This window comes from Diadema antillarum, unplaced genomic scaffold (genome assembly GCF_040938485.1).
Source record: "Diadema antillarum isolate AM-2024a unplaced genomic scaffold, OU_Dant_1.0 seq00000633_RagTag, whole genome shotgun sequence".
Taxonomy (NCBI): Eukaryota; Metazoa; Echinodermata; class Echinoidea; order Diadematoida; family Diadematidae; genus Diadema; species Diadema antillarum.
Window position 1 is genome coordinate 475,002 of NW_027271550.1, and position 25,966 is coordinate 500,967.

The window sequence follows — 25,966 nt, forward strand, 5'->3', positions numbered from 1 at the left end:
TAGATATTATTGTGCAAAGTATTGTCTAAATTATAATCAATTATTTGTGAAAGTTGCTTTGTACATTTGCTCAGTTTGTTAAAGTGATCGTATATGCTTCATGGAATGCCATTTTCATGTTCTGAAATTAAAATTTTTCCATTGAGCCCCCTTCAGCATTGGCTATTAGATCTATTTTCGGCGTTGCTGATTTCAAGCGTTTTTAAAAGAAAATTTCGACATGTGTAATTTATTACCAATAATGATATCATACAAAAAAAAAGAGACGAACAGACAAAAAAAACAACAACTAAATACTGCTGTCACGAAGGGAGAAGTCAGAAGCATGAAATCACGAAGGAAAACGCGCATGCGTCTTCGACGCACTACTCACTTTGAGCACTTCCTAAAAAGAAAACAAGAAACGAAGTTCACTAAATCAGTAATCAAGACATGTGCACATTCTGTTGAGCGCGTTTGGGAAAATACATTTCTATCTTTTTTTTTTCTTAAGGAAATACTGTCACAGATTATTGCCCCTGATTCGTAAAAATTAATGAAGTATAATATTAGCCTCCACATATCAAAGAAAAAAAAATAGAAACGAATCTGCAGGCTATGTCAACATCCTAAATGATCGACAAGTAACACAAGTTGGAAAACTATTCTTGCTTCTTCTGACAACTTACCGGTAATGGTAATGAGGTGACGACGACGACGACAATGATGATGATGATTATAGTAACTACAACAGGAATGATAGTAATAAGAATGGCAACAAGTACAATCACATCAACGATGAAAATAAATGCAAACAAACGATAAAAATAACTATGATGATAGTATTGATATAAATGGAAAACAGTAAAACTATATTTTAAAGATGTATGTACAATAGATTGTTACTTTAGCTCTCTTGGTTTGGCTAGAGCTGTAGAAAATAAGAGGACAAATCCAGACTGTGGTCAGAGCATCGCTCTATATACTGCATGTAAATCATTATGTAAGTCCTCTACCGTATGTCCCCCCCCCCAAAAAAAAAAAAAAGAAGGAAATTACGAAGGGATCCTCCGCGATGATAACTTTAAAACTGGTGAACTTCTATCCAAAAACAATTTCAGGGTATGAAACTATAACTTATTACCCACATCTTACAGAAAACCCCATCCGGTTTGCTTCAGTGGTTAAAGAGAAATGAGGATCTTTGTAGAGCATGTCTGGAATCCCTCCCCTCCAAGTTCTGTCCATAGTGTTCACACATTGATACGCAGTAAACTTTGGAGAAACAGACCCATGACAAGCTTTACAATGATCCACATTTCTCTGTGACAACTTAACCAAATTGCATGGGGTTTTCTGCAAAATATAGGTAAGATGTTATATTTTTAGATACTGAAATAGCATTCAGTCAGTTTAATCATATTGAAAGTTGTTAATGTGGAAATCCGATTATAATTTTTTTTGGGACATACTGTTAGTGTACAAAGAGGAGAAAAATCGCTTTTGTTAAAAAAAAAGAAAAAAGAAAAGAAAAGAAAAAAGACCTCTCCAAAGAGATTTTCCCCAGTGGTGGGAAGGAGAAAAATCTCTTATGGTAATGGTCCTCTCACACAGCCTGAATGCTGTGCTGCCCTCTTCGATCACATGTTCGATACGATCATGATTACGATTATGAGTACATTACAGTAATTAACCAGTCGTCTCATTAAAATAAGAATATGAATGTTTGATACTTCACTATTTTAACTTAATAAGCTCCTGTTTTAATAATTTTTTTAGTAATTTAATAAATCATTAGATAGATAATACATGCAATCCTTTGATTTTATCCAAAAGATCTGAGAAATATAGAACTAAATTTACAGACGGCTCATGACTCAATCTACAACGTAGAGCACACAAAACGTAACAACAACAACACGATGAAAAAGATAAAGTCGCATCTGTACTGTACTTGTGTTTATACGCAGGAAAGAATATTTTCTGGGATGACAGCCGTGGAAAATGAGGGAATTTGTGGCAAATGCAATGCGTCTCTTCGATTCTACAGAGAACTGCTAGTGAGTTAAAACTCTGTACAGCGTGGAAGCGGTTTTGTCACATTGATGTTTACATCAATCGTTGAAAATGCAGCTGATTTTGTGTGTCGCATGTATGATACTGCTTGTGGCTGGTGTTTGTGTGGATGACAGCTACTGTTTTGCGCTACGGAGAGACAGCCGCTCAGTGGACAATGGTCACGTAGGGAAGAAGGGTCGCCATCTGCCATCTTACCCGGACTATGCAAAAAACGACAACCTTCGTGCATTGCCCACTTGTTCTTCAGCACAAGCCTTCGATGTCAGCGACAGTTACATAATCAGAACAAAAGACTCCAAAGAAAATGGTGCATATTACATTAATGCCGTGAAGGTGAGAACATTTGAGGTGTGTCTTGAACAGTGCTGTTTGAACGAAGTCTGTGACACTGCCATCTACAGAAGTGATGAGAGCTCCTCCGACCCAAACGAGGCGAACTGCTTCTTGTTTGAGTGTAGGCCAGAAGGTGATGGTGGTCCCAATGTCTGCTCATTCACGTACCACAAGGGATATGTCAGCAGTATTATGCTTGAAGGTGTGCGCGAACATGGCATCGAGGACCAGCAAGGTGAACAAGACCCACCACGTCCAATCACTGTGACTGAGGAACCACGACAGACGCCAAAAAGACAAACAGTGAATCCAACAACACTTCCACCGCCACCTGTAGTTCTAGTTGGTAAGAGTCTCAAAGACAGCGATTTTTGGCTTGAATTTTTCATCTCACTAACTAAGGGCAATTCAAAGGCATTGTGTCATTGCCATTGAATTGATGCTAGTAAATTGCATCCATTGTGTACCGGTAAAGTTGTGTAAAAATTGAGTAGATCTACGTATGCAGAAATTGGAGAATACCCAGCCATGCTGATTATATTTATATGTAACACCCAGCAGGGGACAATGCCCAGAAGTATTGCAGGTTTCATTGAAAACATTTTCCCAAAATTGTACCCTACACATGTCTATTGCAGATACTTGATAGATTCACTGTACTTTAAAACAAAAGATGAGAAGGTACCTTTTATTGACAGTTGGTTCCGAGTTTCTTTCACGGCATTGTCCATCTGTCAAGGAAAGCAGTGGTCTATGCAAGCACAAGGATGAGTTCGTCCCCATGCCTTCATATGTTAACAATGTACAACTGTAGGCAGTGTAGATGTGAATTCATGTTTTCATTCGTGCAGTACGATTGGCATTGAAACAATCACTCTCAAAGTGTGAAATCATCTTGTCAAAGGCTGTGTACACATGAATTTTCATTATGCTGGATTGAAACTGCTCCTCCCCACTTCCCACTTACCAGATGGGTGTATGGGGGAGGGAAAAATGGGCCTTTCACGCTTTAAACAAACTTGCATCAGGGAATATCAATGTTGTGTTTGTGCTGTTTTCAGTGAATGCAGACGACGACGAATCATCAGACTGCGAGAGTGGCCATGTGCAGTGCACCTCTGGAGAGTGCATCAACGAGCTCTATGTCTGCAACTCGGTGGTTGACTGCAGAGACGGCTCGGATGAAGCTCATTGCAGCACTGCAGATGGAGACACTGATGGGGCGGAACTGCAGAACGAGGACACCCATACTGGTGAGTGTTAGTCGTATGAATACTTTCTTCCACTACCATGTGAACACTGTATCATCCAATGCACAGGGTGTAAGTCATAAGATTAGGCTGTTCAGGCTGTACGTGTAGAAGATTTAGCTTTATAATTTTTTAGGCTAAATCAGAAGATTTACATAATGTAGACTGAGATACCACTGGACTGTATCATTGCAAAACTTCAAATTGCAGCTTTCTGAACACTTTTATGAATTTCCCTTTTGTATACTGCATGGGATCTTTTGCTTTGGTTTCACTTAGTGAATTAAAATTCATTATCTTCAAGAAGTTCCAGCTCAAAGCTTGTGATAAAACTTTGCGAAATTTGCTTAGCTTCCTGCAAGAACTAGTTACTTTGGTTGTAAGTATACAATCTACACAACTTATCAGAGCAGCTACATTGTTGTCAGCAAACTGACTTCTAAATGAACATGTATCCAAAATAAATTTATAAGAAGAGAAAGGGAAATGGAAAAATGAAATATCTGCAAATATCACTCTATGAACTGATATTGCAAGTTTGGGTGAAGTGACTTTACATGTAACTGTCATGTCATTTAGCTTATTGAGCATTGGCACAGTGCTGAAGGGGTATTAATTTTTTTGTTTTCATTTTTGGGGCAGTAATCTCATACTGCATTGCACTACAGCATTCATGTACATGAATGTTCCTGAACTGAAAAAAAAAAAAAAAATTAAGAATAAAAATCAAAATACAAAAAGATACAAAATACAAAATACAAATATTTCCATTGGCATAATGTACTTATTATTATGTACTGTATTTTTAACCAGCTACCGTCACTGAATTACACACAGCTATCATGCCATTGCTTTGTTTAGCAGGTGGCATGACAGCTGTGTGTAATTCAGTGAATTATAATATTAAGATGGCATGATAGCTCTGAGTAATTCAGTGATGGTAGCTGGTTGAAAATGATTATTAGTACATAATGTCAATGGACTATATTACTATTGAATGCATAAAGATGTAAAATATAAGGTGGAAAATGTGATATTTTGGCTTTTGATCCAGATTATTTGTACCATTAACATTTCCAAAACAATGGCAAAATGCCATGTATGCTAGTGACTGATTCACATCAAATTAACATCAGACATAAAATCATTTAACTTTCTGTAACCGGTTTGCTTCCTCTCTTAATGCTTCATAATATCCATGCAGCTAAGAAACTGACTACTTCTCCCCATCTGCCTCCTACTAACCCACCAGAAGCAATAATAGCCGATGAGTCATACCAGTATAAGACAACTGGTGACAGAGATAGTCAGGCCAGTGATAGGGACTTGACTTATGAACATGGATACCAGAACCTTGCTGACGAATTGAATGACCAGCTACCAGACCGCGTAGATGACAGCAGTACCAGGCAGTTAGGCAGAGGCCAGAATGATCCGTTCGATGACACAGAATCCCAACGCAACGTCAATGATATGAGGGACCGACTGGAAGAAGAGAGCAGGGGGAGGGATCTGAAAATGCCGACATACCAAGACTCGGCCGGTGTCAAGCAAGATGAGAAGAGCAGCGATCCTGACTTGGCAGATGTTGAGTGCCAGGGCACAACTTGTTACGACGATAGCCCAGATAGAGAGGAAAGTCTGAACGATGGACTTACAGAGGACTTTACAAATATAGGGCGTCAGTGGAGACCAGAAGATTCCAATCAGCAGGAGAAGATACGGCAGGACAACCAAGATGCAGGAGCTCGTGAAAGCCACCTGTCACCATCAAGGGACAAAACACAAACCTTTGATGACGGAGACATGGACAACACTCCATATGAAGGTGAAGACATTGCAGATGGAGCTGATGAAAGCGATGACGACCAAGGTACTAGGCTGGATGAGGGTGGCCAGAGAAGCGCTGAAAGAGCAGAGAGTGCAAGAAAAGGTGGATACCAGACCAACGGACACCTGTCAGATCTGGAAGACAGAGATGCCTCCTACCAAAGAGAGCGGGAGTACAGTCCAGAGCAGAGGAAAACTACTTATGACCGCAACTCTGGTGTGAAGTACCCTGCAGATGCTGCTGATGAGAAGACTAAACCATACAGGGAACAGCCACAACGGGACAGGATCAAGACAAACAACGACTGGGGATTTTCCAACAAGTCTCCAAAAGTAGACTCACGTACAACGCCAGACCCTCCCCGCCGGGGTATCTCGCAGTCAGATCCAAGACACAATCCAGGATACATCTACAATAGTGACTACTATAGCTACTATTACCCTGTGGATAGTCAGCAAGGTCCATTCAAGCAGCGTACACAGTACAACAACTGGCCAGCATCCAGCAGGAACCGGGCCGAGAGCTACAATGAGAGAAATCCTCAGAATGTTCCGTACAACCCGTCTAGGAATCCTAACAGAGGCACTTCTTACGACAATGGTCGTTCCAATTACAACAGACATGATGTTAATGTCTATAGTAATGGACGTTCCCCAAAGGGCCCTACTGAAGTTGATCAGCAAACTGGAAGGAATAAGTACTATGAAGACAACAGGGCTGATTACAACAGTGAGTAAAATTTGATGAGATCCACATGCATGCATCAAGGAATCCTGTTTGTGTCAAAGTGTAAAAAGATATGTGTCTTTTTTTGTGTGTAAGTGGCTTAACCACTTTATATTTTCGCTTTTTTTTCTTGCATTTCTTCTAATGTGTTTCCCATTTGCAAGAGAGGTGCCATTATACATGTACTCTTAAATGTGCATTGTTGCAAGATATTCTTTGCTTATCCTTCATGCAGCAATGAAGTTTGCTGAATTACTTTTGTACATATTATTTTTCCTTTTTGTCAGAAACAACTCTGCTTTATTAAGAAAAATATTCAAAATGGCTGTGTGTACATGCAATTGTAAAATAGAGAATCAATTTTATATGAACAGTATTATCTGTATTTCAAATACCGGTAATCAAATCCTGGATACCGAGCTGCTAGTGTACAGTATTCTACAATAGTATATGCACAGGTATACAAAGTGTACTTCTGTGTTCAATGTACAATGTAAATTACATTGGTGAAGCTACAAAAATTGTACATAACATAATACTTGCAGTTTACCCTGGAGGCCAAAAAAGAAATATGTTTTCAATACTCAGTATTAATTAATGGAAGCAAAATCTCAAAGAATTATTTCAGTCAGCCTGTTGGAAACATTGAATAAAAATGACTTTTTACCTGAGAAAACAACAGATGGCAATGTGCAGCAGTTTAGGCAATGGCGTGGTCACCAAGCCATCAGAACTATTGGGGGTGCCAGTGATGTGCTAGTTTCCATGGTCACTGGCTTCCTTATGACATACAAATGTATGACACTGTTGTATTACATTTGCAAAATTTTAAGTTTGTTATTTATTACTTGTTCCTGTTGGAACATTGCTTTCTGAAAGTGAACATTTCCTTGTAATTACATTTAAACAAAAATTCTGTGAAAGATTTTTTTAATTTTTTTATTCAGATTTTATATTGAAAGCACTACTGCTGAACTGTAAATGAGGACCTTATAGTACTTGTACATTATTTTTTCTTGTTACCCTGTACAAGGATTTTCCCATATACAAAGTAGACCATCATTATTTTTGAGAAAAAGATGTATCCTTTAGTATAGTCTGTACACACTTGTAACCTTTGCTTCACTTCCATTCAATGTGTACACTGTATTGTACATCTGTACATCATTTTAGAGCTGTGTTGTTGTTTAAACTGTGCTATAGATGTAGTGTCTTTGTGTTATGATGTTTTTGTGTTTGATTTTCTAGTGATATTTAAATGACATGATCACATCGAACCTTTTTGTGGGTGGTAATATGATCATTCCCAGTTTAAACTGAAAATGTATTCTTTGTGTTGCATAATTGTTTGATGTGTACAAAGATGTGTAATGCATAGTGCATTTGTATACATGTGTTACTTGTATGTAGAGCAGTGTTTTGTATGGTTCAAGTGGTACAAAGTATGTTTTGTGACAAAGATGCTGATACTGTGGCCAATGTTTATTCAAGTAGTCAAAATACATGTGTTTAAAAACATTGTGTGTATTTAAGAGCAAGGAAAGCTGATCATCAATCCAGTATCATTGTAGACTGGTTTGTTACTGTACATGCAAGAGTGCAGTGTGAGCATGTTGTTTGGAATATTACAGTTTGCTGGAAATCTACATTTATCTGCATGTATACTGTATTGATTATGATGCACACTATCTATGCAAGTTCAAGCAAGAGCTACAGTGCAAATACATTGTACATGTATTGTAATGTGCCTCTTTAAAGGAGTTGCACATCGTACACATGTATGTATTTTGTGAGCTGCAACTCTTCAGTATCTGTGTGTATGCACATTCTTCAGGTTAGAGTGAGAGAAGTCAGTGTAATGAAATCTATTGCATTCAACTTGGTCTACACTCCATGGTCTACACTTGGATCCCATTTACAGTTGGGCTTGTAATTTGTGTTCTTTGTGAAGTGTATTTTGTAGGGGCTTCCTCAATTAACCCCCCCCCCCCCCCCCAAAAAAAAAAAAAAAAAAAAAAAAAAAGGTGAATTTTCATCTGTGATCTTTATGAATCTGTTTGATTTGACTTAGAAGTGTCAGCAATATGCACCCCTTTTTCACAAGAAACTATAATCTTATAAAAAAATATATATTCTTTTTTCAACAAAATGTGCAAGTACAGAAAAAGATTTTCACTGCTCAATTGTCTGCATTGCATGTTAGGCCTTTGTGATGTACAGCACATGTAATATGGAAAACAAATTCTATGGTCATTCTGTATTCAACTTTGGGACTCAGATGAAGTACAGGTATGGTACTTGGCCTGTAGGATGTCTCTATGAGGGTACCCTTATATTACCATATTGCAGCCACTTGCTTCATTAGTGATGTGCAGACTTTCTTTGAAATCTTTGGGCTTATGTATGATATCTTTGCTAAGATCTCAAATGCCCCGAGGAAAACAGGGCTGTTGATTCCACTTGGAAAATGTTGAGGTATCTGGCAGCTTCTGACAATCCTTACAGTGTACATGCAGGGAATACCGAAGACCCCAACTTACATGTACACATGTATGTACAGCGTATGTACGAGCCTGTACAGATGATGCCTGTACATGACGACTTGGGCATCCTGTACACAGTGTACACGGGGCTGCACACTAACCCATTTTTTTCTCCTGGTCCGATCTGTCTCTCGGACCAGTACATACCTAGTTTTTCCATGTTTCACTGGTCCATTCCTAAAAAATTTACTGGTCTGACAGTGATTTTTACTGGTCAGAGACTGTCGGACTAGTGCCAGTGAGCAGCGTTGGTGTACAGGTAGTGCATGTATACAGTACAGGACTGCTCGACTGGCTGGCCCTCCATTGGCAAAACTCTTTTAAAACCATGATAGAAAGCATCAGCCATGGGCTCTATGATGCTCATACTGGTGAAGGAAAGTGACATCAGCCATGGGCTCTATGATGCTCGTACTGGTGAAGGAAAGTGACGAGAAACTGTAAAGGCTCATACAAATGTATGTACATGTACTTACAATAGTACAGTACATTAACATACATGTATTTCAGGTTCCATCATTTTAGCTGATACGATTCCGTTACTACTGTACATACAAGGGTTGTACATTGTAGGAGCGTCGTGTATCCTGAGCTTAACCTGTAAAGCACTTTTGACTTTACCGTACATTGTATTTGACACATATACATTTTAAAACAGTACATTGACCTCTGTTTGAAGTGGATCCCAAGTATCATTGCATGGCACTCTCTTTCTCCTGTATGGCACCACGTAATAATTGCCTGTATATGCCTTATCTTTTCCTCCCTGTCGCACCTCCTCTGTCTATCCAATCACTTGCTGGTAACCAGACTTGTGGAACACCTGGCCGTATTACTACCCCAGCAGCGTTGTCGATGAAAACGAGTTCGATGATGACGTCCGCGGTCGCAATAGTGCGGGCCGGGGGAAACCCTCCCAGGCTGCTGGCAGTGGTGTCAGCCGCCTCAGACCCCGCCCCAAAGTGCATCAGACTAATGGTATACCTCACAGTGTCACCACACATACTCACCCTCCTCCCACTCCGCCCGTCACTCTATCCCCTCTCCAACTTGATATTGTAACCAAAGGTAATCATGGTTCTTCTAACATGTATTACTAATATGCATTTTACTGATATTATGTCGCATAACAAGTTGCATCCTAAATGTTGCATCAATGTATTGAATCTGTGCATGATGCATAACTGACATTATGCATGGCAAATCTGCTTAATTATTGGCCAAGCCCGCAAATCTTCTTTTTACTTTCCAAAGCTAACTTTTACTCTCTTGAAGAAGCCAGTCATGCATGTTGCTAACACTTATTCTCTTCACTGCTGACTTGAGCTCTAAGCTTTACCCGCTTTTTGATACATTGTTTTATACTGATGTTTGTTTTTAGTTTTGAATTGTTTTGCCATGTATTATGTACAAATTTGACTTTTTCTCCAATTGTGATTGTGTTCTTTAAAACTGATATTCCAATGCTAAGTTACATTTCATTCTGCAATCTCATTACTGGCTGTCAAGAGTTACTGTATTTTGCTTTATTTACTTTAAATTTTTATATTCTTTCCATCAGAAAATAATGATACATGTATTTTGCTCTTGATTTGACTACCTTTGTACATGTAGCATTGGCCTTTGCCCTGAAATGATAACATTATCTATGCTTTCACTGAAAATTGTCACCTTAGAATTGGCATGGCAGCATTTTTGCCCCATGATTTCATAGATTTAGATTGATTTTTACTTTTCAGTTGCATCTTTTTCTTTTTAAGATGAAGATAGTAAAAGAGAGAGATAGAGAGAAAGAGAAAGAGAGAGGGAAGAAATATACTGGAACAGAACAAAACAAATGAGATTCTCAAATGTTAAAAGAAGTTAAAAGATATATTATATTTTGTCAGAAGTGTGTAAAACAACCCTGTTTACAGATTGATCGCTATGCCGTACAGAGTTGATTCAGAGTATTTAGAATTGAGAGACTTTGAAGTCAATCATCATATGATTGGCAAGGAAGAGTATAATTTCATTACTCTTTGACCTACATGTAAAGGAACCTACTGTAGTGTGCCCTGTTCAGCATCAATGGACACTTTAGAATCTTGTCGCTGACAAGTTACATGGATTTGTAAATTTTAAAGTGTAAATTACAAATGTACCTACTGTATGCAATTGTTACTGCATTTTGTTGTATGCAGTAGGTATAGTATACAATACACATATACCACTGATATTCAGGCCCATGTTGGCATGTATGTTTTAGGTACAAAAACTGTAGATTTGTCAGAAGACCATGACAGTTTAACATTCTTATTTTGTTTATATAAAGTAAAGAAGTATACAGCAATGCATTTACTTTGAGAGAGAAAAAAGTGTAGACAGTTTGAGATTGCGTTTGTATTTGTTCTGTTCCTGTAAAGTTTGTAAACATGTTAAATACATGTAAACGAGGAGTACTAAGAATCCCCAAAATGTGCAATCTATAACATGAAGGTACATATAAATGCATCGGAATAAGTTTTAACATTTATTATCATTAAATAGTTTACAGCTATTGTATGATATAAAAATATATGTACTTGTTTATGAATTCTTTAATCCTGTCAACTCTTTCAATGTTTTGGCCTATTCCTGGTTTTGCGCCATGCTACAGTGTATTTTCTAAATGTTTATTTCTTCTTTCATGAACATTTCCACTTTTAATTGACTTTTAAATGTACCACTATATAGTACAGTATTTTCATTACAATTGGCTAATGTTTATTTGGATTTTGATAAGTCATGAATATTTAATTTCTGCATTGTTGATGTACATGTATTATCTCAAAGTATGTATCTTGTCTCTCCTTCACTGCACACAAACTTCACTTGTTCGTGAAGCAGTTGATACAGTTGATAAAGGCAGAACAGACACTGAGGGTGTCACCACACCCAGACCTACCAGGGGCAACAAGACGAGCCCAGCCAAGGAGGCGGAAAGCAATGGCTTGATGGATGACACCAACGAGGTAATTGTGATTTCTAGAATTATACAACTTTGTATGATGCCATATCACAACTGTGAATGTACAGAATACATGTACAATGTACAATGTACCTTGTGAAATACAAGTATATCACCAACTGTGGAATGTTGATCTCACAATATCTCTTGGTACAATTCATCATGACACATTGGTGTCTGATTTCATGAACAAAACTGGGACTCATGAAAGTCTGAATGATTTTACAACAGCATGATTATTACAGTACAATGTACGTCATCCTTATTTAGTTTAATGTGAAAATGAAATGAGGTAGTGATGCTGGTATGATACTGTACTTAGTGTACTAGCTGCTACAAGTTTCCGTACAATACTGCTGGAAAAAGGCGTATTACAACCCTTTATCAACAGTGAAGTAAATCCCATAACCATGATGCAAGCTATACTGTAGCAATTCTCTGAGTGCTCATTCCACTACGGCAATCTTAACACATGCTGCACATTTGCTACATCCAGTACAGCTGAGCGTGTGAGTCATTTTACTGAAATTATGACAAATTTGCTCTGAATATTCTTTGGCCTGAGCACTCGTGAATCAGTGGGTCATTTCAATTAAACATTTATCACATGCTAGGAGTATTTGTAGACTGAAGACTTGCGAATGAGTGATCCATTTTAATGAAACTTTGACACATATTGTGAGTATTTTCATGACTAACTACAAATGTACTACATGTACTGAATGCACGGGCCATTTTAATGAAGCTCATACGCTGTACACATGCTACATTGCATGAGCATTCTTGGACGTACATGAGTACTTTCAGCCTGAGCTGAAAGTACCTTGTACCTTTTATCTTTTCTGCATGCCCTGCATCTGCCTGTAGTTTGTACTGGTATATTATGGGATTTTGGATGTAAAGATTCATGTGACACATTTTGGACTGGACTTTATACCAGCAGGTTGATGCGGTGGAAGTAGTCCGCGGTGAAGGAATGCCGACGGCGAAGAGCGCCATCCTTGCCCTGGTGGTTGGCCTGATCATCACCGTCTGCCTCCTACTCATGGTCGGGTGCCGGCTGCGCTACATGAACCAGCGGCTGCGCTACGGTCGTCTCAAGACCAGCGCCCACGATGCCGACTACCTCATCAATGGAATGTACCTCTGATTGCACCTCCAGGGGTTTGTTGTGAGTGTTGACACCCTCACACCCTCCCCGCAGGGTGGCACAGCCGAGGCAGTTCATCGTGGATATTTCATGGAATTCACACTGATCAGCAGATCTAAATGCATGATGCATATTGTTGGTGCAGTAGTCCATCATTTGCCAGGAGAAGTGTTGTACGGCGCATGAAAATGAAAATAGCGTTCTAAGGAGGAATACCAGTGAAGAAAAACACAACAACTGGTGAACGTTGTTATATTAGCTTGATTTATAGTACTTTTATGTCAGTTTGAAGATGTCCTGCATTTTAGTTTTGTGTTTTCATTTCATTTAGTGGAATTGTCACATAAGATCACACTGATCTGTTACAAGATGTTACGTCTGAATCCTCACTCTGAAGACTTATTTTCATTGTATTTTGCTTGTAAGACATGATGCTGTAAGCAGGATATGATAGGGATATGGCTGATTTCAAGTTCTTAAACCTTGATGGTGCAGACAGTTCAATATGAATTGATATGTAAATCATTTTTCCTGTCTTTTTCCTTTTTTTTTTTGAAGTTGTACACAATAGGTATATCTTTTGTGAGTTTTCTCTCTTTTTCTCTTATATTCGGTGAGATCATAGAGTATGACCCGTAATCCCTCCCCGTTATTTCAGGCGAACCTTTCCATATATAGAAACCATTGATGTCCATCATCATTGTTTTGCAGAAAAACTGTCACTGTTAAGTTTTCCATGTATTTAAGAGTGTGCCATTTAATGTATTAAAAAATTGAAACAAGACAAAAAAGTCCCCTGCATGTTGAGATAGACTGTAATTAAACTTCTTTTGGCATTCAAATTACTGTAAAGCAGGAAATTTTCACAGCTTGAAATTTTTGAGAAATTGGAGCCAATGGCCTTTTTCGCATCATGAAATTTTTGTGAACTACCACCGGCATTTGTTGTATAAATCGTATAGACAAAAACTTTTGCCTGCATTTTTAATTTCGCAAAACTTAAATTAAAAAAATTGCAAAATTGAAATGCATGTGAAAATTTCGGGTTTGACAGTACTCCAAATTTAGATGAGACAAATTAGATACATACATACAACTTGTATTTCATATCTAGAGGTCATACTGTATTTAATGTCAAAATGAGACACTTGAAAGGACATGCTGCTCGCACAAAATAAATATATGCTGTCGTGTCAGGCACTACAGCTGTAGGTGATTTGAATTGTCCGACATCAGTGTGCAATTTGCCAGAAATCAGTTTACAGCGTACACATGAACCGTTGATTGGTCTTTGAAATAATGGAACATTGAGTATGCTTCATACAGGCAAAGCCACTGTGTGACTGTTATACCATGCATTCAGAGTTTTAAACTTGTTGCTACAAGTATAGTGATGGTTTGTACATGTGCATCTACATGTACATTATGTACATGTGTGCCTCTGCTGTCTTAAGACATTACATTGAAATCTTGAGGGTAAGGCAAAGTGAATGCGTGTGGCACTATAATTATGTACTGTACATGAACAATTCCGCATGTGAAACTGACATGTATTCAGTGTCATGTATTTAACAAGTGTGGATGATGCTCCTCCGTGATATTACTGTGACTTTATATAGATCTCCATCAGTGAAATATTTCATTCAGCTTGTCACACCTCCATACTTGTGTATCTATACATTTGTCTTCTGGTGCTCTGTGTTGACATGTTCAAAAATATTTGTCATCCAATAGACAGTACAAACCATCCTATCTTTGATGTTTAAGAGGGATGTTACTGTATGCACCATATATTTCACAAGGTACTTAGTTTCGCAAATTTCACAAGTCGATGCTTAATAAAGAATTTAACAACACCCAAAAAAAATTAACTCTGAACTCGACATGAATGTGACATGCATGCCTACCAAAAAAAAAAAAAAAAAAAAAAAATTCCGTTGTTACTGTACTCCATGATGGCAAATCAAACCACTCATGAAATTGTGTAACATCCTGATTCACAGAAAATTAGACTCGTGAAATATATGGCATATACAGTATATGGCCCATATAATGGTGTGTGTGTGTACACTCCTTGGGCATGAACAGAATCATTTATTCAAATGTGTGTACAGTTGTATATCTCTCTGTGAATGAAACAGACAGTTTTTTATATTTGAATCCTCTACTCTACATATATGTATAAGATGTAAAAGTGGTACAGTAAAGAGGGGCATGGTGTTCAGTCTGTCATGTCGTACAGTATGTCTCCGAAAATATATCACCTGCAATTTGAACAGCCTTCTAGTTCTATCTATATATCGCTGTCATTGTTTGTATATATTGACATCAAACATGAATAGGTATAAAAAGGGTTATGTGCATTGTAATTTCTTTCTACTGGCATGAAGCAATTCCAAACCGTCTTTCACTCTATCCTGAACTAAAAAACATGAAATACTGTCATTATTATTTGTTTCTAATATTTAGTATTCTATATAAGGATATATATTTCTGCCAGAAGTTGATACAACTTCCACATGCCGCATAGTCATTCCCAGATTATTTGTGACATTTCCGTGCAAAGTTTTCAACTTTCATTCATATGAAATAGTGAGTACATGGAGCTACAAGTTAAATGATGGAAGGAATTGAAATGTCAGGCTTGTTTCTTGGCCGTGTGTATTTGTAATGTTTGTGTGTTTCAGTACTCTTGATGTTTGAACAGCTACTGTTTATGTTTAAACCACATGTATTTGCACTTTGAGGCTTTATGCAATTTTTAGTATGATTTTCCCGTGGTATTGCCAGTACTGTATGTAGAAGATGCTAGTGCTTTTCCTCATTGACTCATCTTATCCCACGGAGTAAGAAAGTGTAGTCAAATTTCTGATGTTTGTTTATGAAGTTTGTCTTTCTGTTATGTTGTATTATTAAAAGAAAACAGTAGTAGAAATGTCAGACCTGATTTAATAACCTCTGAATGCTTGCCATCATGAATTGTCCATGTTATAGCAGATATGGAAAATGGCAGCAACATTTTTGTTTATATTTTGTTTTAGAGTGCTATCCAGTCCAGATCCACATTGCAATGAACCCGACAAGTTAGGATATCTGGCTTGTGGAAGGGGGAAAAAAAATCAGATATAACGAATCTTGTATGAATATCTCCTGAAGGTGTTGCAACTACGTTTTCCTGAGGTTTGCTCACAAATTTCACACTGGATATTATGCAACATGTGGACGTAAATGCATTCCAACAAAACACTGCAGCTAAGAATATGAGTGGCAGTTTCTCTACTTGGGTTTGATGCGGATGCATACTCCTAAAATTGTCTCTGATGCTTGATGACAACACAGCTGATCAAATGTACCTATAGCAATTGGAGATAGAAACTGCTATGCACTATGTTCGAAAGCACCTTGTTTACATTTCATTATTTCGGCCTTGCGCTCGATTGATTAACATAGGATAATGTATTAAAGCATATTACTATTATTTTGTTCCCCACTCATGTACATTGAGTTGTAATGCAGTAGACTGTTGCCATTTCAAGCTCAGCTAGATCTTAATTCATTATCGTCATCTTTGTTCAGGGGATCCTTCCTCCCCCAGCCATCGCTGTGGGGCCATTCATTGACTGTGGTGTGACTTGCTGTTAGATTTGAATACCATAGTAGCATTCCATCACAAAAAAAGAAGAAAAAATGTACATAAAAAGATGTATTTGTATGCACGCTCTATTGAATGTACAGAATGATGGGTAGTGTCCTACAGGATTCAAATGGGAATTGGAGTTCAAAAGTAGAACAGCTGAATTTCGGTCAAACGACTTGCGTTTTTTGCAACAGTGTATAAATGCATTTCTTGAATCTGTGTACATTGTATTATCATGAGATTACCTGGTATGTCTGATGAGTACTTATTGTGGAGTTGTCCTTTTCATCCCAGTTTGCATATTTTGTCATAGTACCTGTACCTGAATAAATATTTTGTGATTTATAAGGGGGAGTATTTAGAATCCTGTTGTTTTTGTTTTGTTTGTCCAAGTCTGTGGAAGAAGTACATAACCTCACGAGCTGTGTAGCTGTGCTGTAGTTTATTATATACAAGTATTATCATTTTCATGATTACTATTGCGACTATCACTGTCGTTATTATTATTACTATTATTTATCATTATTATTATCATCATAATTATTAATATTCCCTTCTTTCCCCATGACAACATTCATGTGTTTTGGACGTTTCAGAACGCCATGTTCCCATAATATCCGACATGACATGCTGATGGACGATCGATTATCTCTGCAGCTGTCATCATCCATTGATTTTCATCTCAACTTTCATATTCCGTTAAGGTCCTTTTACTCATGCAGGAGACCTATGGGCTACCATTAGGCAACAAAAATCGTACAAAATCCCTCGGTAGTCTCCAACCCCAACCCCCCCCCCAAAAAAAACAAACAAACAAACAAACAAACAAAAAAAAAAAAAAAAAAAAAAAATAGTAATTATAACAACTAGAACTATTGAAGGTGATGAGTACCCCCGCTCAGGCAGCTCAGACTCTAATGAAAAAGAATTGAATCAGGATTAGTTAAAGATTCTGTTTGTGTGTGTGCCTGCGTGTGTGTCTGTGTGTCTGTGTGTGTAATACTCTGTGAGTACCTTGTGAGTTTGATTGCTTCACAGTTGTGGAAGTAGTTCACTCCATAAGGCTTTGGGAAAATTGTGCGTACCATGACAACGCTTTCTCCGACAAAGACAAAAAAAAACATGTCTTGCACATCTACACCTCGTCATCGGGTACACCAAATTTGATTTCTATAAATTGTGGAAGTAGTTCACAAGATTTTCAAGAAAATATGCAGTTAAAAAGGCAACACCTTGTTAGGTACAAACACAAAGTATGTCTTGCATAACTACACCTGTAGATCATTATAGATAACAAATATACTGTGGAAATAGTTCGCTCCACAAGGATTTGGGAAATTGTTACCATGGCAACGCTTTCTCCGACAAAACACACACACCAAAAAAAAAAAAAAAATGTCTTGCAGATCTACACCTCAGTGTCATGTACACCAAATCTGATTCCAATTGCTTCAAAATTGTGGAAGTACATGTAGGCTCCCTAGTTCACAAGATTTTAAAGAAGAATATGGCAACACCTTGTCGGGTACAAACACGAAGTATGTCTTGCATAACTACACCTGTAGATCATTATAGGTAACAAATATACTATGGAAATAGTTCGCTCCACAAGGATTTGGGAAAATTGTGGTGACCATGGCAACGCTTTCTCCAACAAACAAACACACACACGACACACACACACACACACACACACACACACACACACACACACACACACACACACACACACACACACACACACAAAATGTCTTGCACATCTACACCTTAATGTTATGTACCCAAAGTTTCATCAAATTGCTTCAAAACTGCAGGAGATTTGCAACGGACCGCCCGACCGCCCGACCGCACGCTGATTCCTATATATATATACCCCCTTATACACTTCGTGTATGCGGGGGTATAATAAACAAACCAAGGAAATAACCAACAACAGCAGCAAAAAAAAAAAAAAAAAAAAAAAAAAGGTTTTGGAGATCGAAAGAGAATATTGCTATAGAGGGGGAAAGATGTATATTTTATCGCCTAAAAACCCTAAAGGCCCATGATATACATTCATATTTAACTGCTATATTTATGTACAAACACATTCGAAATTTATTACCATTTTTCCATAATGCCCTAGTTACTAATGATCATATTCACTCATACCCTACCCGTCGTTCCCATGATTTTCATTTAAGTAATCCAAAGCTTTTACTTGCTCAAAAGTCGATTAGACATCACGGTCCGGATACATGGAACACTCTTCCCGAAGAGTTGAAACAGTGTGCCTCCTTGTTTTCATTCAAAGCAAACTTAAAGAAGCATATTTTATCACAGTATACTTCAAATACGAATTAAGCCCGAATAATTTATATGACTTATGTTGGTCTCCCGATAGTAGCAACATCGTAAGTCATTCCCTCTTCCAGCAAACCAATTTTATCATTCCAAATCCCAGCCTATCTGCCCCTGTGCACTCTCAAGCACTCGCACGCACATTCACCACCTTCACACATCAGAGTTTATTTTCCCCTGCTATCCTCGCAGCAGAATTTGTATTGTTTACCAATTTACCTATACCTACCTTTTCCTCGGGCCGGCCATCTTTTCAAGCAATGCTTACAATGGCGGCCCTCTGCATTATCATTTCCTAAATATAATATTGTTATTGTAATCCCAGCTGCATAGACATGCATACTGTAATATCATTAATTTCCTTTTATATCATTGTTTATGCAAGTCAAATGACTCTGTTTCAAATATACTTTGTATATTTCCCATGTTCACGATTATTCAGTTTATGTACAATATATATTGATTTGCAGAAAATAAAGTATCTATCAAACAAACAAACATGTGTGCTGTAAGAAATTGTTAGCATTTGTCACCCTCTGTATCTCTAAGATCGCTACTGCTGATCTACACTAACAAACACAATGGAGAGAACGAAACTAGTAGGATTGTAACTTGTTATCTACTGCTGATGTAATAATGTCGGCATTTCGAAGCCTGGGTGTTTGTTTCAAGTTCATCGTGTCACTGCCGGCAACTAGGGATAGCCCGGTGGTAGTGTCGCTGCCATGAAAGCAGTAGACGGCAGGTTCGAATCCCACTGGTTTCCTTCTTTCCGTGTTAAGAATTGCAGATCAGCAGTTGTGATCTTAGAAATACGGAGGTCGACAAATTAATGATAGCAGTTTCTTACAGCACATTCTGGAGACCCTTTTGCACTTTTTTAGGGACCTTATTCTCGCCGATGTCTCATGAGTCCCGTTTTGGAGAGCAACGTCTTCCCCTGTGCAGTATTTCAATGTCTTGTACTGTAACTTTTCCACTGATATCTGTCACTGATTCTTTAAATTTCGGCGGAAATTCACTAAAAGCCTTAAATTTGTTGACGCGGACCGCCGAGTGGTGGACAGATCGCTGAGCATTCATGTAAAAGTCTGCTGCCCTCTTGAGACCACTGAGAGACTGTTGATCCGATTCAAAAATTTGATGAAGACCATCGCAACCATATAGCATTCTTTAAACAGTCTGTGGACAAGGGATGTAAGGAAACCCCACTTACATATTCAAGTTGGTGAAAAGTGGGTGTAGTATCTCCAGTAAATGTTGCAATTGGACCTACTCAGATGTGAAAAGTAAACGCGGTCTTATTTGCTTTTTTTTCCTCTCTCTCTCCTTTCTTTAAAACACAACACTTATTTGCTTATAAAAATGTCAGTTAGTGTGCATAATACTTTAGCAAATATGATAGGTCGCTCTCTTTGATATGTCATCATCGCTAGATTATTGCCACCACACGTAATATTTTTGTTGCCATCATCATTTTAGAAGATCGTGCTATATGTGTCAATGGGTAAGCGTGTGATTAAACGACAGATATCAAATGGAATTGGCATTGAAACGATTATATATGACCGTTATCGCCGCTTCATGAAAAAAAAAACACCCTGAAACTATGAAATGCCACGAGAGCTGATGAAAAAAACTTTCATCGTATTATATATATATATATATATATATATATATGTATGTGTGTGTGTGTGTGTGTATGTGTATATGTATATATATATATATATATATATATATATATATATATATATATATATATATATATATCCAATAACGTAGATTTGAACAGGGGGTCGAGCCTAATTGCAAAAGCATTGATAATAGCTAAAATCAACAATAACGTAATTTTCTGCCAAGTCATTATCCGTTCTGACTAGGGCCATTTAAAATTTCACATGACATTAATTCGCAGATTCCCCCCCCCCCCCCACCCCTACAATGCAAATTCAATCGCAGAACTGCACAGAAACAAAGCATTTAATTTTGGAAGCCATCGTGATAACAGACAATAGATAACACCATCTAAATTACATTAATATTTCTTTTATTTGTTAAAACACTCCAGATATGACATGTTAATGTACATCGCAGGACTTAAAATCTTTTCATTATTCTATCAAAATCATTCCCATCTAGAGGACAAAAAGAAAATCAACCATCCATATTAGATTAAAGCGAATTGATAAATCATTAAACAGAAAAAAATATATATGTTACTTTCATCAACAAAATAAGCATGGCAAGGGAAGTTATGATACTTGTCTAAAAATGCAGTGAAAGTTCTCTTTGTTATAAAAATAATTAGTGCATGGATTATTCTATACAAAATGCGCGAAAACAAATAGCCAGTATGAGTATTGGTCACTGCATCTGAAGATGATCATTACACCTATAGAAACGCGTCTATGTACACTTATTTCAACGCAAGATAGAGATTCTGCTAATAATTTTCACAATCAAGCGCGTTTTCCCTCGTAACAAGAAAAAGGAAGACAGTAATAATCTTCTTTTCTTCATAAACAATTTGGTCTTCCTGTCTGACCGTCCATGTATGAATAGATTTGGTGTTTAACTGTCCAATAAGGCACGGTACAAGACTATATATTTATAGGTAAACATTATTATGGTTGTGAATCTCGTAACCATTCTACGTTCTTAGAACGCGGATTGCAGCACGACCCTATAGGTGTTCACAAATATAAACTAGACATAATGTCCAATCATACATTGGCTCTTCTAATAGAAGTTGATTACTGATGTTGCATAGTTGATCCTTATAGCCACTGACTTCTTATCTACAAAATGGGTTACACGTCTACAGTTATTTCAACAATCAAAACAAATCTCTAAGATTAAAGAAAGGAATAGCGATTTAGAAGATTACAAACACAACAAAGTTCAGAACTTCAGAACGGACGGTAGAATCAAAAAGAGAAAAGATATTGGCTTATTGTGTTTAAGCCGATTGTTCAATTGAATAAGACTAACAGTGTAAAACGAACCAGAAATTACAATAATCAATACTAAAAAAAAAATGCTGCAAACATCTTAGAGCATAATATTTGAAAGCACAAAAAGTGGATAAATATTGATATTAACTGGCAAGATGGGAGCAAAAGACAAAGTATCAACAATGATGAAAGCAGCGGAAAGTAGGTAAAATGCGGTTGCACAATGAAACTAAAAATGATCTTCGTTTTGTCCATTTAGTTATCTCCAATCGCAGCATATTACATGGCACATATGAGATACTTAATAACGTCTTTATAATATAACTTAGATATTATGAAATAGCTATACGTTACATGATTGCAAGTTTGTGCCTATGAACGCACTCGTCATACGCAAACACTACTCATGAATGCCTCGTCATATCGCAATTCACGTTTCGTTTAAGTCTCATTCTTGCAGACGACCGTGCTTAATTTCGCCGGACCTCTTGCGGAGAAATCAACGACTTTTCTTTCTCTCTCTTGTTTTTTTTTTCCTTTTTGGTCATTTGTTGTTGTTGTTATGGCCTTCTCTTGCTCGTTTTGAAAGTGGCGCGCAATTTCACAACTTCGTGAGGCCTTGGTGTAATATCCTATTAGGAGGTCAACAAAACAAACATATAATACAAGCCTTTTTCCTTTAGCTGATGTTTTGTTTAGAGAAATCAAATAAGTTTTAATTACCCGCGGAGTGAGTGCTATACCTTTAACTTCAGTTGGTGGTGAGCCATAGAATACCGAGACACTGAGGCCCGAGCATCTTGCGAAAGACTACATAATTGTTACAAGCCTATACAGGCAATGAAGCGAGCTGCTACAAAAGTGGGGGATGAAGAGAAAGGTAGATAGATAGATAAATAGATAGATAGATAGATAGATAGATAGATAGATAGATAGATAGATAAATAGATAGATAGATAGATAGATAGATAGGTAGGTAGATAGATAGGTAGATAGATAGATAGATGGATGGATAGATAGATAGATGGATAGAGAGATAGATAGATAGGTAGATAGATAGATAGATAGATAGGTAGGTAGGTAGGTAGATAGATAGATAGATAGCTATAGATAGATAGATAGATAGATAGATGGATAGATAGATAGGTAGGTAGATAGATAGATAGACTGAGAAAGATAATGGGGCGGGAGAGAGATTCGGGAAAAATACGATCTGCAAACGAACGAAAAAAAAACGCTTAATGAAACGAGCAATCTTCAAGTGGCAATCTGCACAGTGATTTAACATAAACATATAAAATCAGAGTAAAAATTGGGAACGAAAAGGATGATTACGATGATAATGAACACGACTCTGAAGATTAACCAAATAAGAAATGCGTTGTGGGAGGAACAGAAAGGAAGATTGAGAAATAATACAAAGAAATATGCTTAATTGATTGTATGGAGTGGAGTATACTATGTTCGAGAATAGAACATGACGACGAATAATAGTGGTTTTTTATTATCTTTATGCAGTTTTTTCAAGTAGCTGATATGATTGACTAAGCAATGAAAAACAATTACTAGATGACACTATTCAGGCTTTCACTTAATAAAATACAGTAGATGAAATAAAGACTCTGAGGTTTCTTGCAGATGTTATGCTTCCCGCTTGATGGTAAGAACTTCAGTACTTTCCGCAGTCCTAGTGTTGAGTGCATGCCATCATACACGTTTTCTCCCCAAAGTGGTCTGCGACCAACCAGTGACCAAACAATCAAGCAACAATCACGATATTCTGAGCGTCTGTTTGTGCGCAAGGCGTGCCCCGCATTCCTCGTAATCCTGACTGCTGACCCATCGCTCCTGGAAGCTCGAGTGGGAGGCGAGGATGGCACCGCCGATCCACGTGGTGATGTCGCGGTTGTCATGGGCAACGACCGTCCTCCGGATGTTGCGCGACGTCATCTCGGTCTGCAGTCGCTCGGCGTAGCCGCGGAGTTTGGTGTTGCCTCCAGCCAGGAGGATGGTGGGGTCGATACTCTCCAGGAAGGTGTTATCGCACCTAGGAAGAGGAAGGACAGTGAGAACGGTCATGGGGCAGATCTGTTGGACTGGCTAGGAGCAAATATCCTAAATTATAGTATTCAGAGAAGCGGTTTTCGCGGCTGACGTTGGTACATTTAAGACCTCTTACCGGCATTATTGTTGGAAGGTGAAAACCCCAGTTTAACTGGCTAACAATTTAAACGGTTGTCCCCGGCATTATAAGGAGACCTAGAACAAAACTAATAAAATTAAATGACAATGGTGCAGTTTATAGATTCTATCACTGCTGTAGATATCCCAGACTTAACCTCTCCTTTTTCGTCATACATGTATGTAACTTTGATGACGGCATGCCATTGAATAATACTCTCATATTTGATATCATCACTATAATGTTTTGTTTTGTGTTTTTTTTTAAAAGAAATGATTAGCATGAAAATTATCCTACGCTATATAGCGTGCATCTTCATTTTGCCCCTCAACTTGCGCATCAAAACTGAAATGTGTATATTAACCGATGATTACTGAATAAAAGTATGCATCGATTGCAAGATGTCAGTGTCGTTGATAGATTATCATCATGATCTTGTTATGACGGACTGACTTCTTTTTGTACATCTAATATACAGGTATACGCTAATACGCTTTATTTTTCAACAGGCTGTTGTCTTCAAGCTATTCACTTATTCAAAGACAGCAGTCTACATTCCAGTACTATCAATACATCCTACCATAATCCATTCAAATCACTGTTTTTTTTTCCTGTCTATCCTAAATAACTCTAAATCAGCATATCTTTTCTTTTCTTTTATCGGACTATTGTAGGCCTACATGGAATTTTAGTTATGTATGAATATACCGCTTGAAAAAAATTGATTTGAAAATGAATTTGAATTTTAAATTCATATTTCAAAAATGGAGTACAAGGGTCAAAGAGGACGTTGTACCTGCTAAGACACTCCTGGATCACGTCAAGCAAACCTCTCTGCTGCGTAGGGCTGAAAAGGTCTGGTCTGAACATCGCCTCGGTGCAGTGGAAGAGGTCCTGTCGTCGCAGCGACACCGCCGACCCATCCGGCAGGGCGTATCTGATCGGAGTCGTCAGATCAACCTGCTGCAGCTCCTTTTCGAAATCTGCCACAATCAATGACAATCGAAACCAACAAATAGACAAATAGACACACGCATATATACAAACACGTTTGCGTTTGTAGAATCGAGCTGTAATCAAAACAGTCACAACATAATACTCTCCGTAAATATTTTCATGTCTCATTATATCTGGATTGGTATAGGAAGTTATAGGAAACATATATTTTTCGTGAGATGACAGTTATGTGTTTGCTTTTACTCTGCTCGTTTCGTTTTCTAGTGGGAGGACATCAATAATTTCGAAACATAACTGAAGAGAAACTTTAACTTGAATCCACAATTTAAGTGTGCAAGCAGTCAGAAACAAACAATGCTTAATGCAGTTTTTTTTTTCTTATTCCTGACCTATCATGCTCTATAGATCCGAGTAGGGTACCTATCCTTGCGAAGCTTTACGTGTCAGTGTTAGCATTGTTATATTTCATTTAAGGACCTTGGAATGGAAACTGTGAAAATGTATCAGGTTACCATTTGGTTAGTAATTCAAGCACACTACGAATTCAACATTCCTCATAGTTGACAAACGTATCTTTCAGTGAAACTATTGTGAGCAAATACTGTAAGTGTATAAATACCCATATTGTTTACTGTGTACATGCGACTTTGAGAAACACGACTATAGAATTGGAGCAACAAATGCGAGGGGACAAATGACATTGTTACACGTATCATTGCGGCATGCAGAATTTAGTCAGGCCTGGTGGCTAAGGTATAATTATATTCTACAATTCCCCAACTTATTTGAGACCACAAGTCATGCATTTAGTTTATAACGGTGCGGGCGATTGGCGAGGTATAAGGAGTGAGCGCCCAACCAGGAGAGGGAGTGCAAGGTCTCGTCACCCCATTGCTGCGCTGTTGGTCATAACCAAAATCCCGATGCACGGTGTGGAAAAGAAACCCACGGGGCATAGAGTTTAAAGAATACATTGTAGTTTCAATTTTGCTACAAATCATCCAGTTTGAGACGAT

The 25,966-nt window shown here is 37.8% G+C and overlaps 2 protein-coding genes across 2 annotated transcripts in view; one reads left to right on the forward strand and one right to left on the reverse strand.

Moving 5' to 3' along the window:
- Positions 1–2,029: 2,029 nt before the first annotated feature.
- On the forward strand, positions 2,030–12,965 carry LOC139736181 (uncharacterized). The gene is made up of 6 exons (XM_071646916.1): positions 2,030–2,737; positions 3,453–3,644; positions 4,801–6,201; positions 9,552–9,809; positions 11,556–11,734; positions 12,671–12,965. The coding sequence occupies exons 1-6, from the start codon at positions 2,107–2,109 to the stop codon at positions 12,878–12,880; spliced, it is 2,871 nt and encodes a 956-aa protein (XP_071503017.1). The 5' UTR covers positions 2,030–2,106; the 3' UTR covers positions 12,881–12,965.
- Positions 12,966–22,885: 9,920 nt separating this feature from the next.
- The window catches only part of LOC139736163 (uncharacterized), a 40,094-nt gene continuing 37,013 nt past the window's right edge, over positions 22,886–25,966 (reverse strand). The window contains exons 9-10 of the mRNA XM_071646893.1: positions 24,790–24,976; positions 22,886–23,858 (exon numbers count right to left, since the gene is read on the reverse strand). Coding sequence (XP_071502994.1) covers positions 23,582–23,858; positions 24,790–24,976 — 464 coding nt within the window. The 3' untranslated portion in view covers positions 22,886–23,581. The remainder of the gene's footprint in view (positions 23,859–24,789; positions 24,977–25,966) is intronic.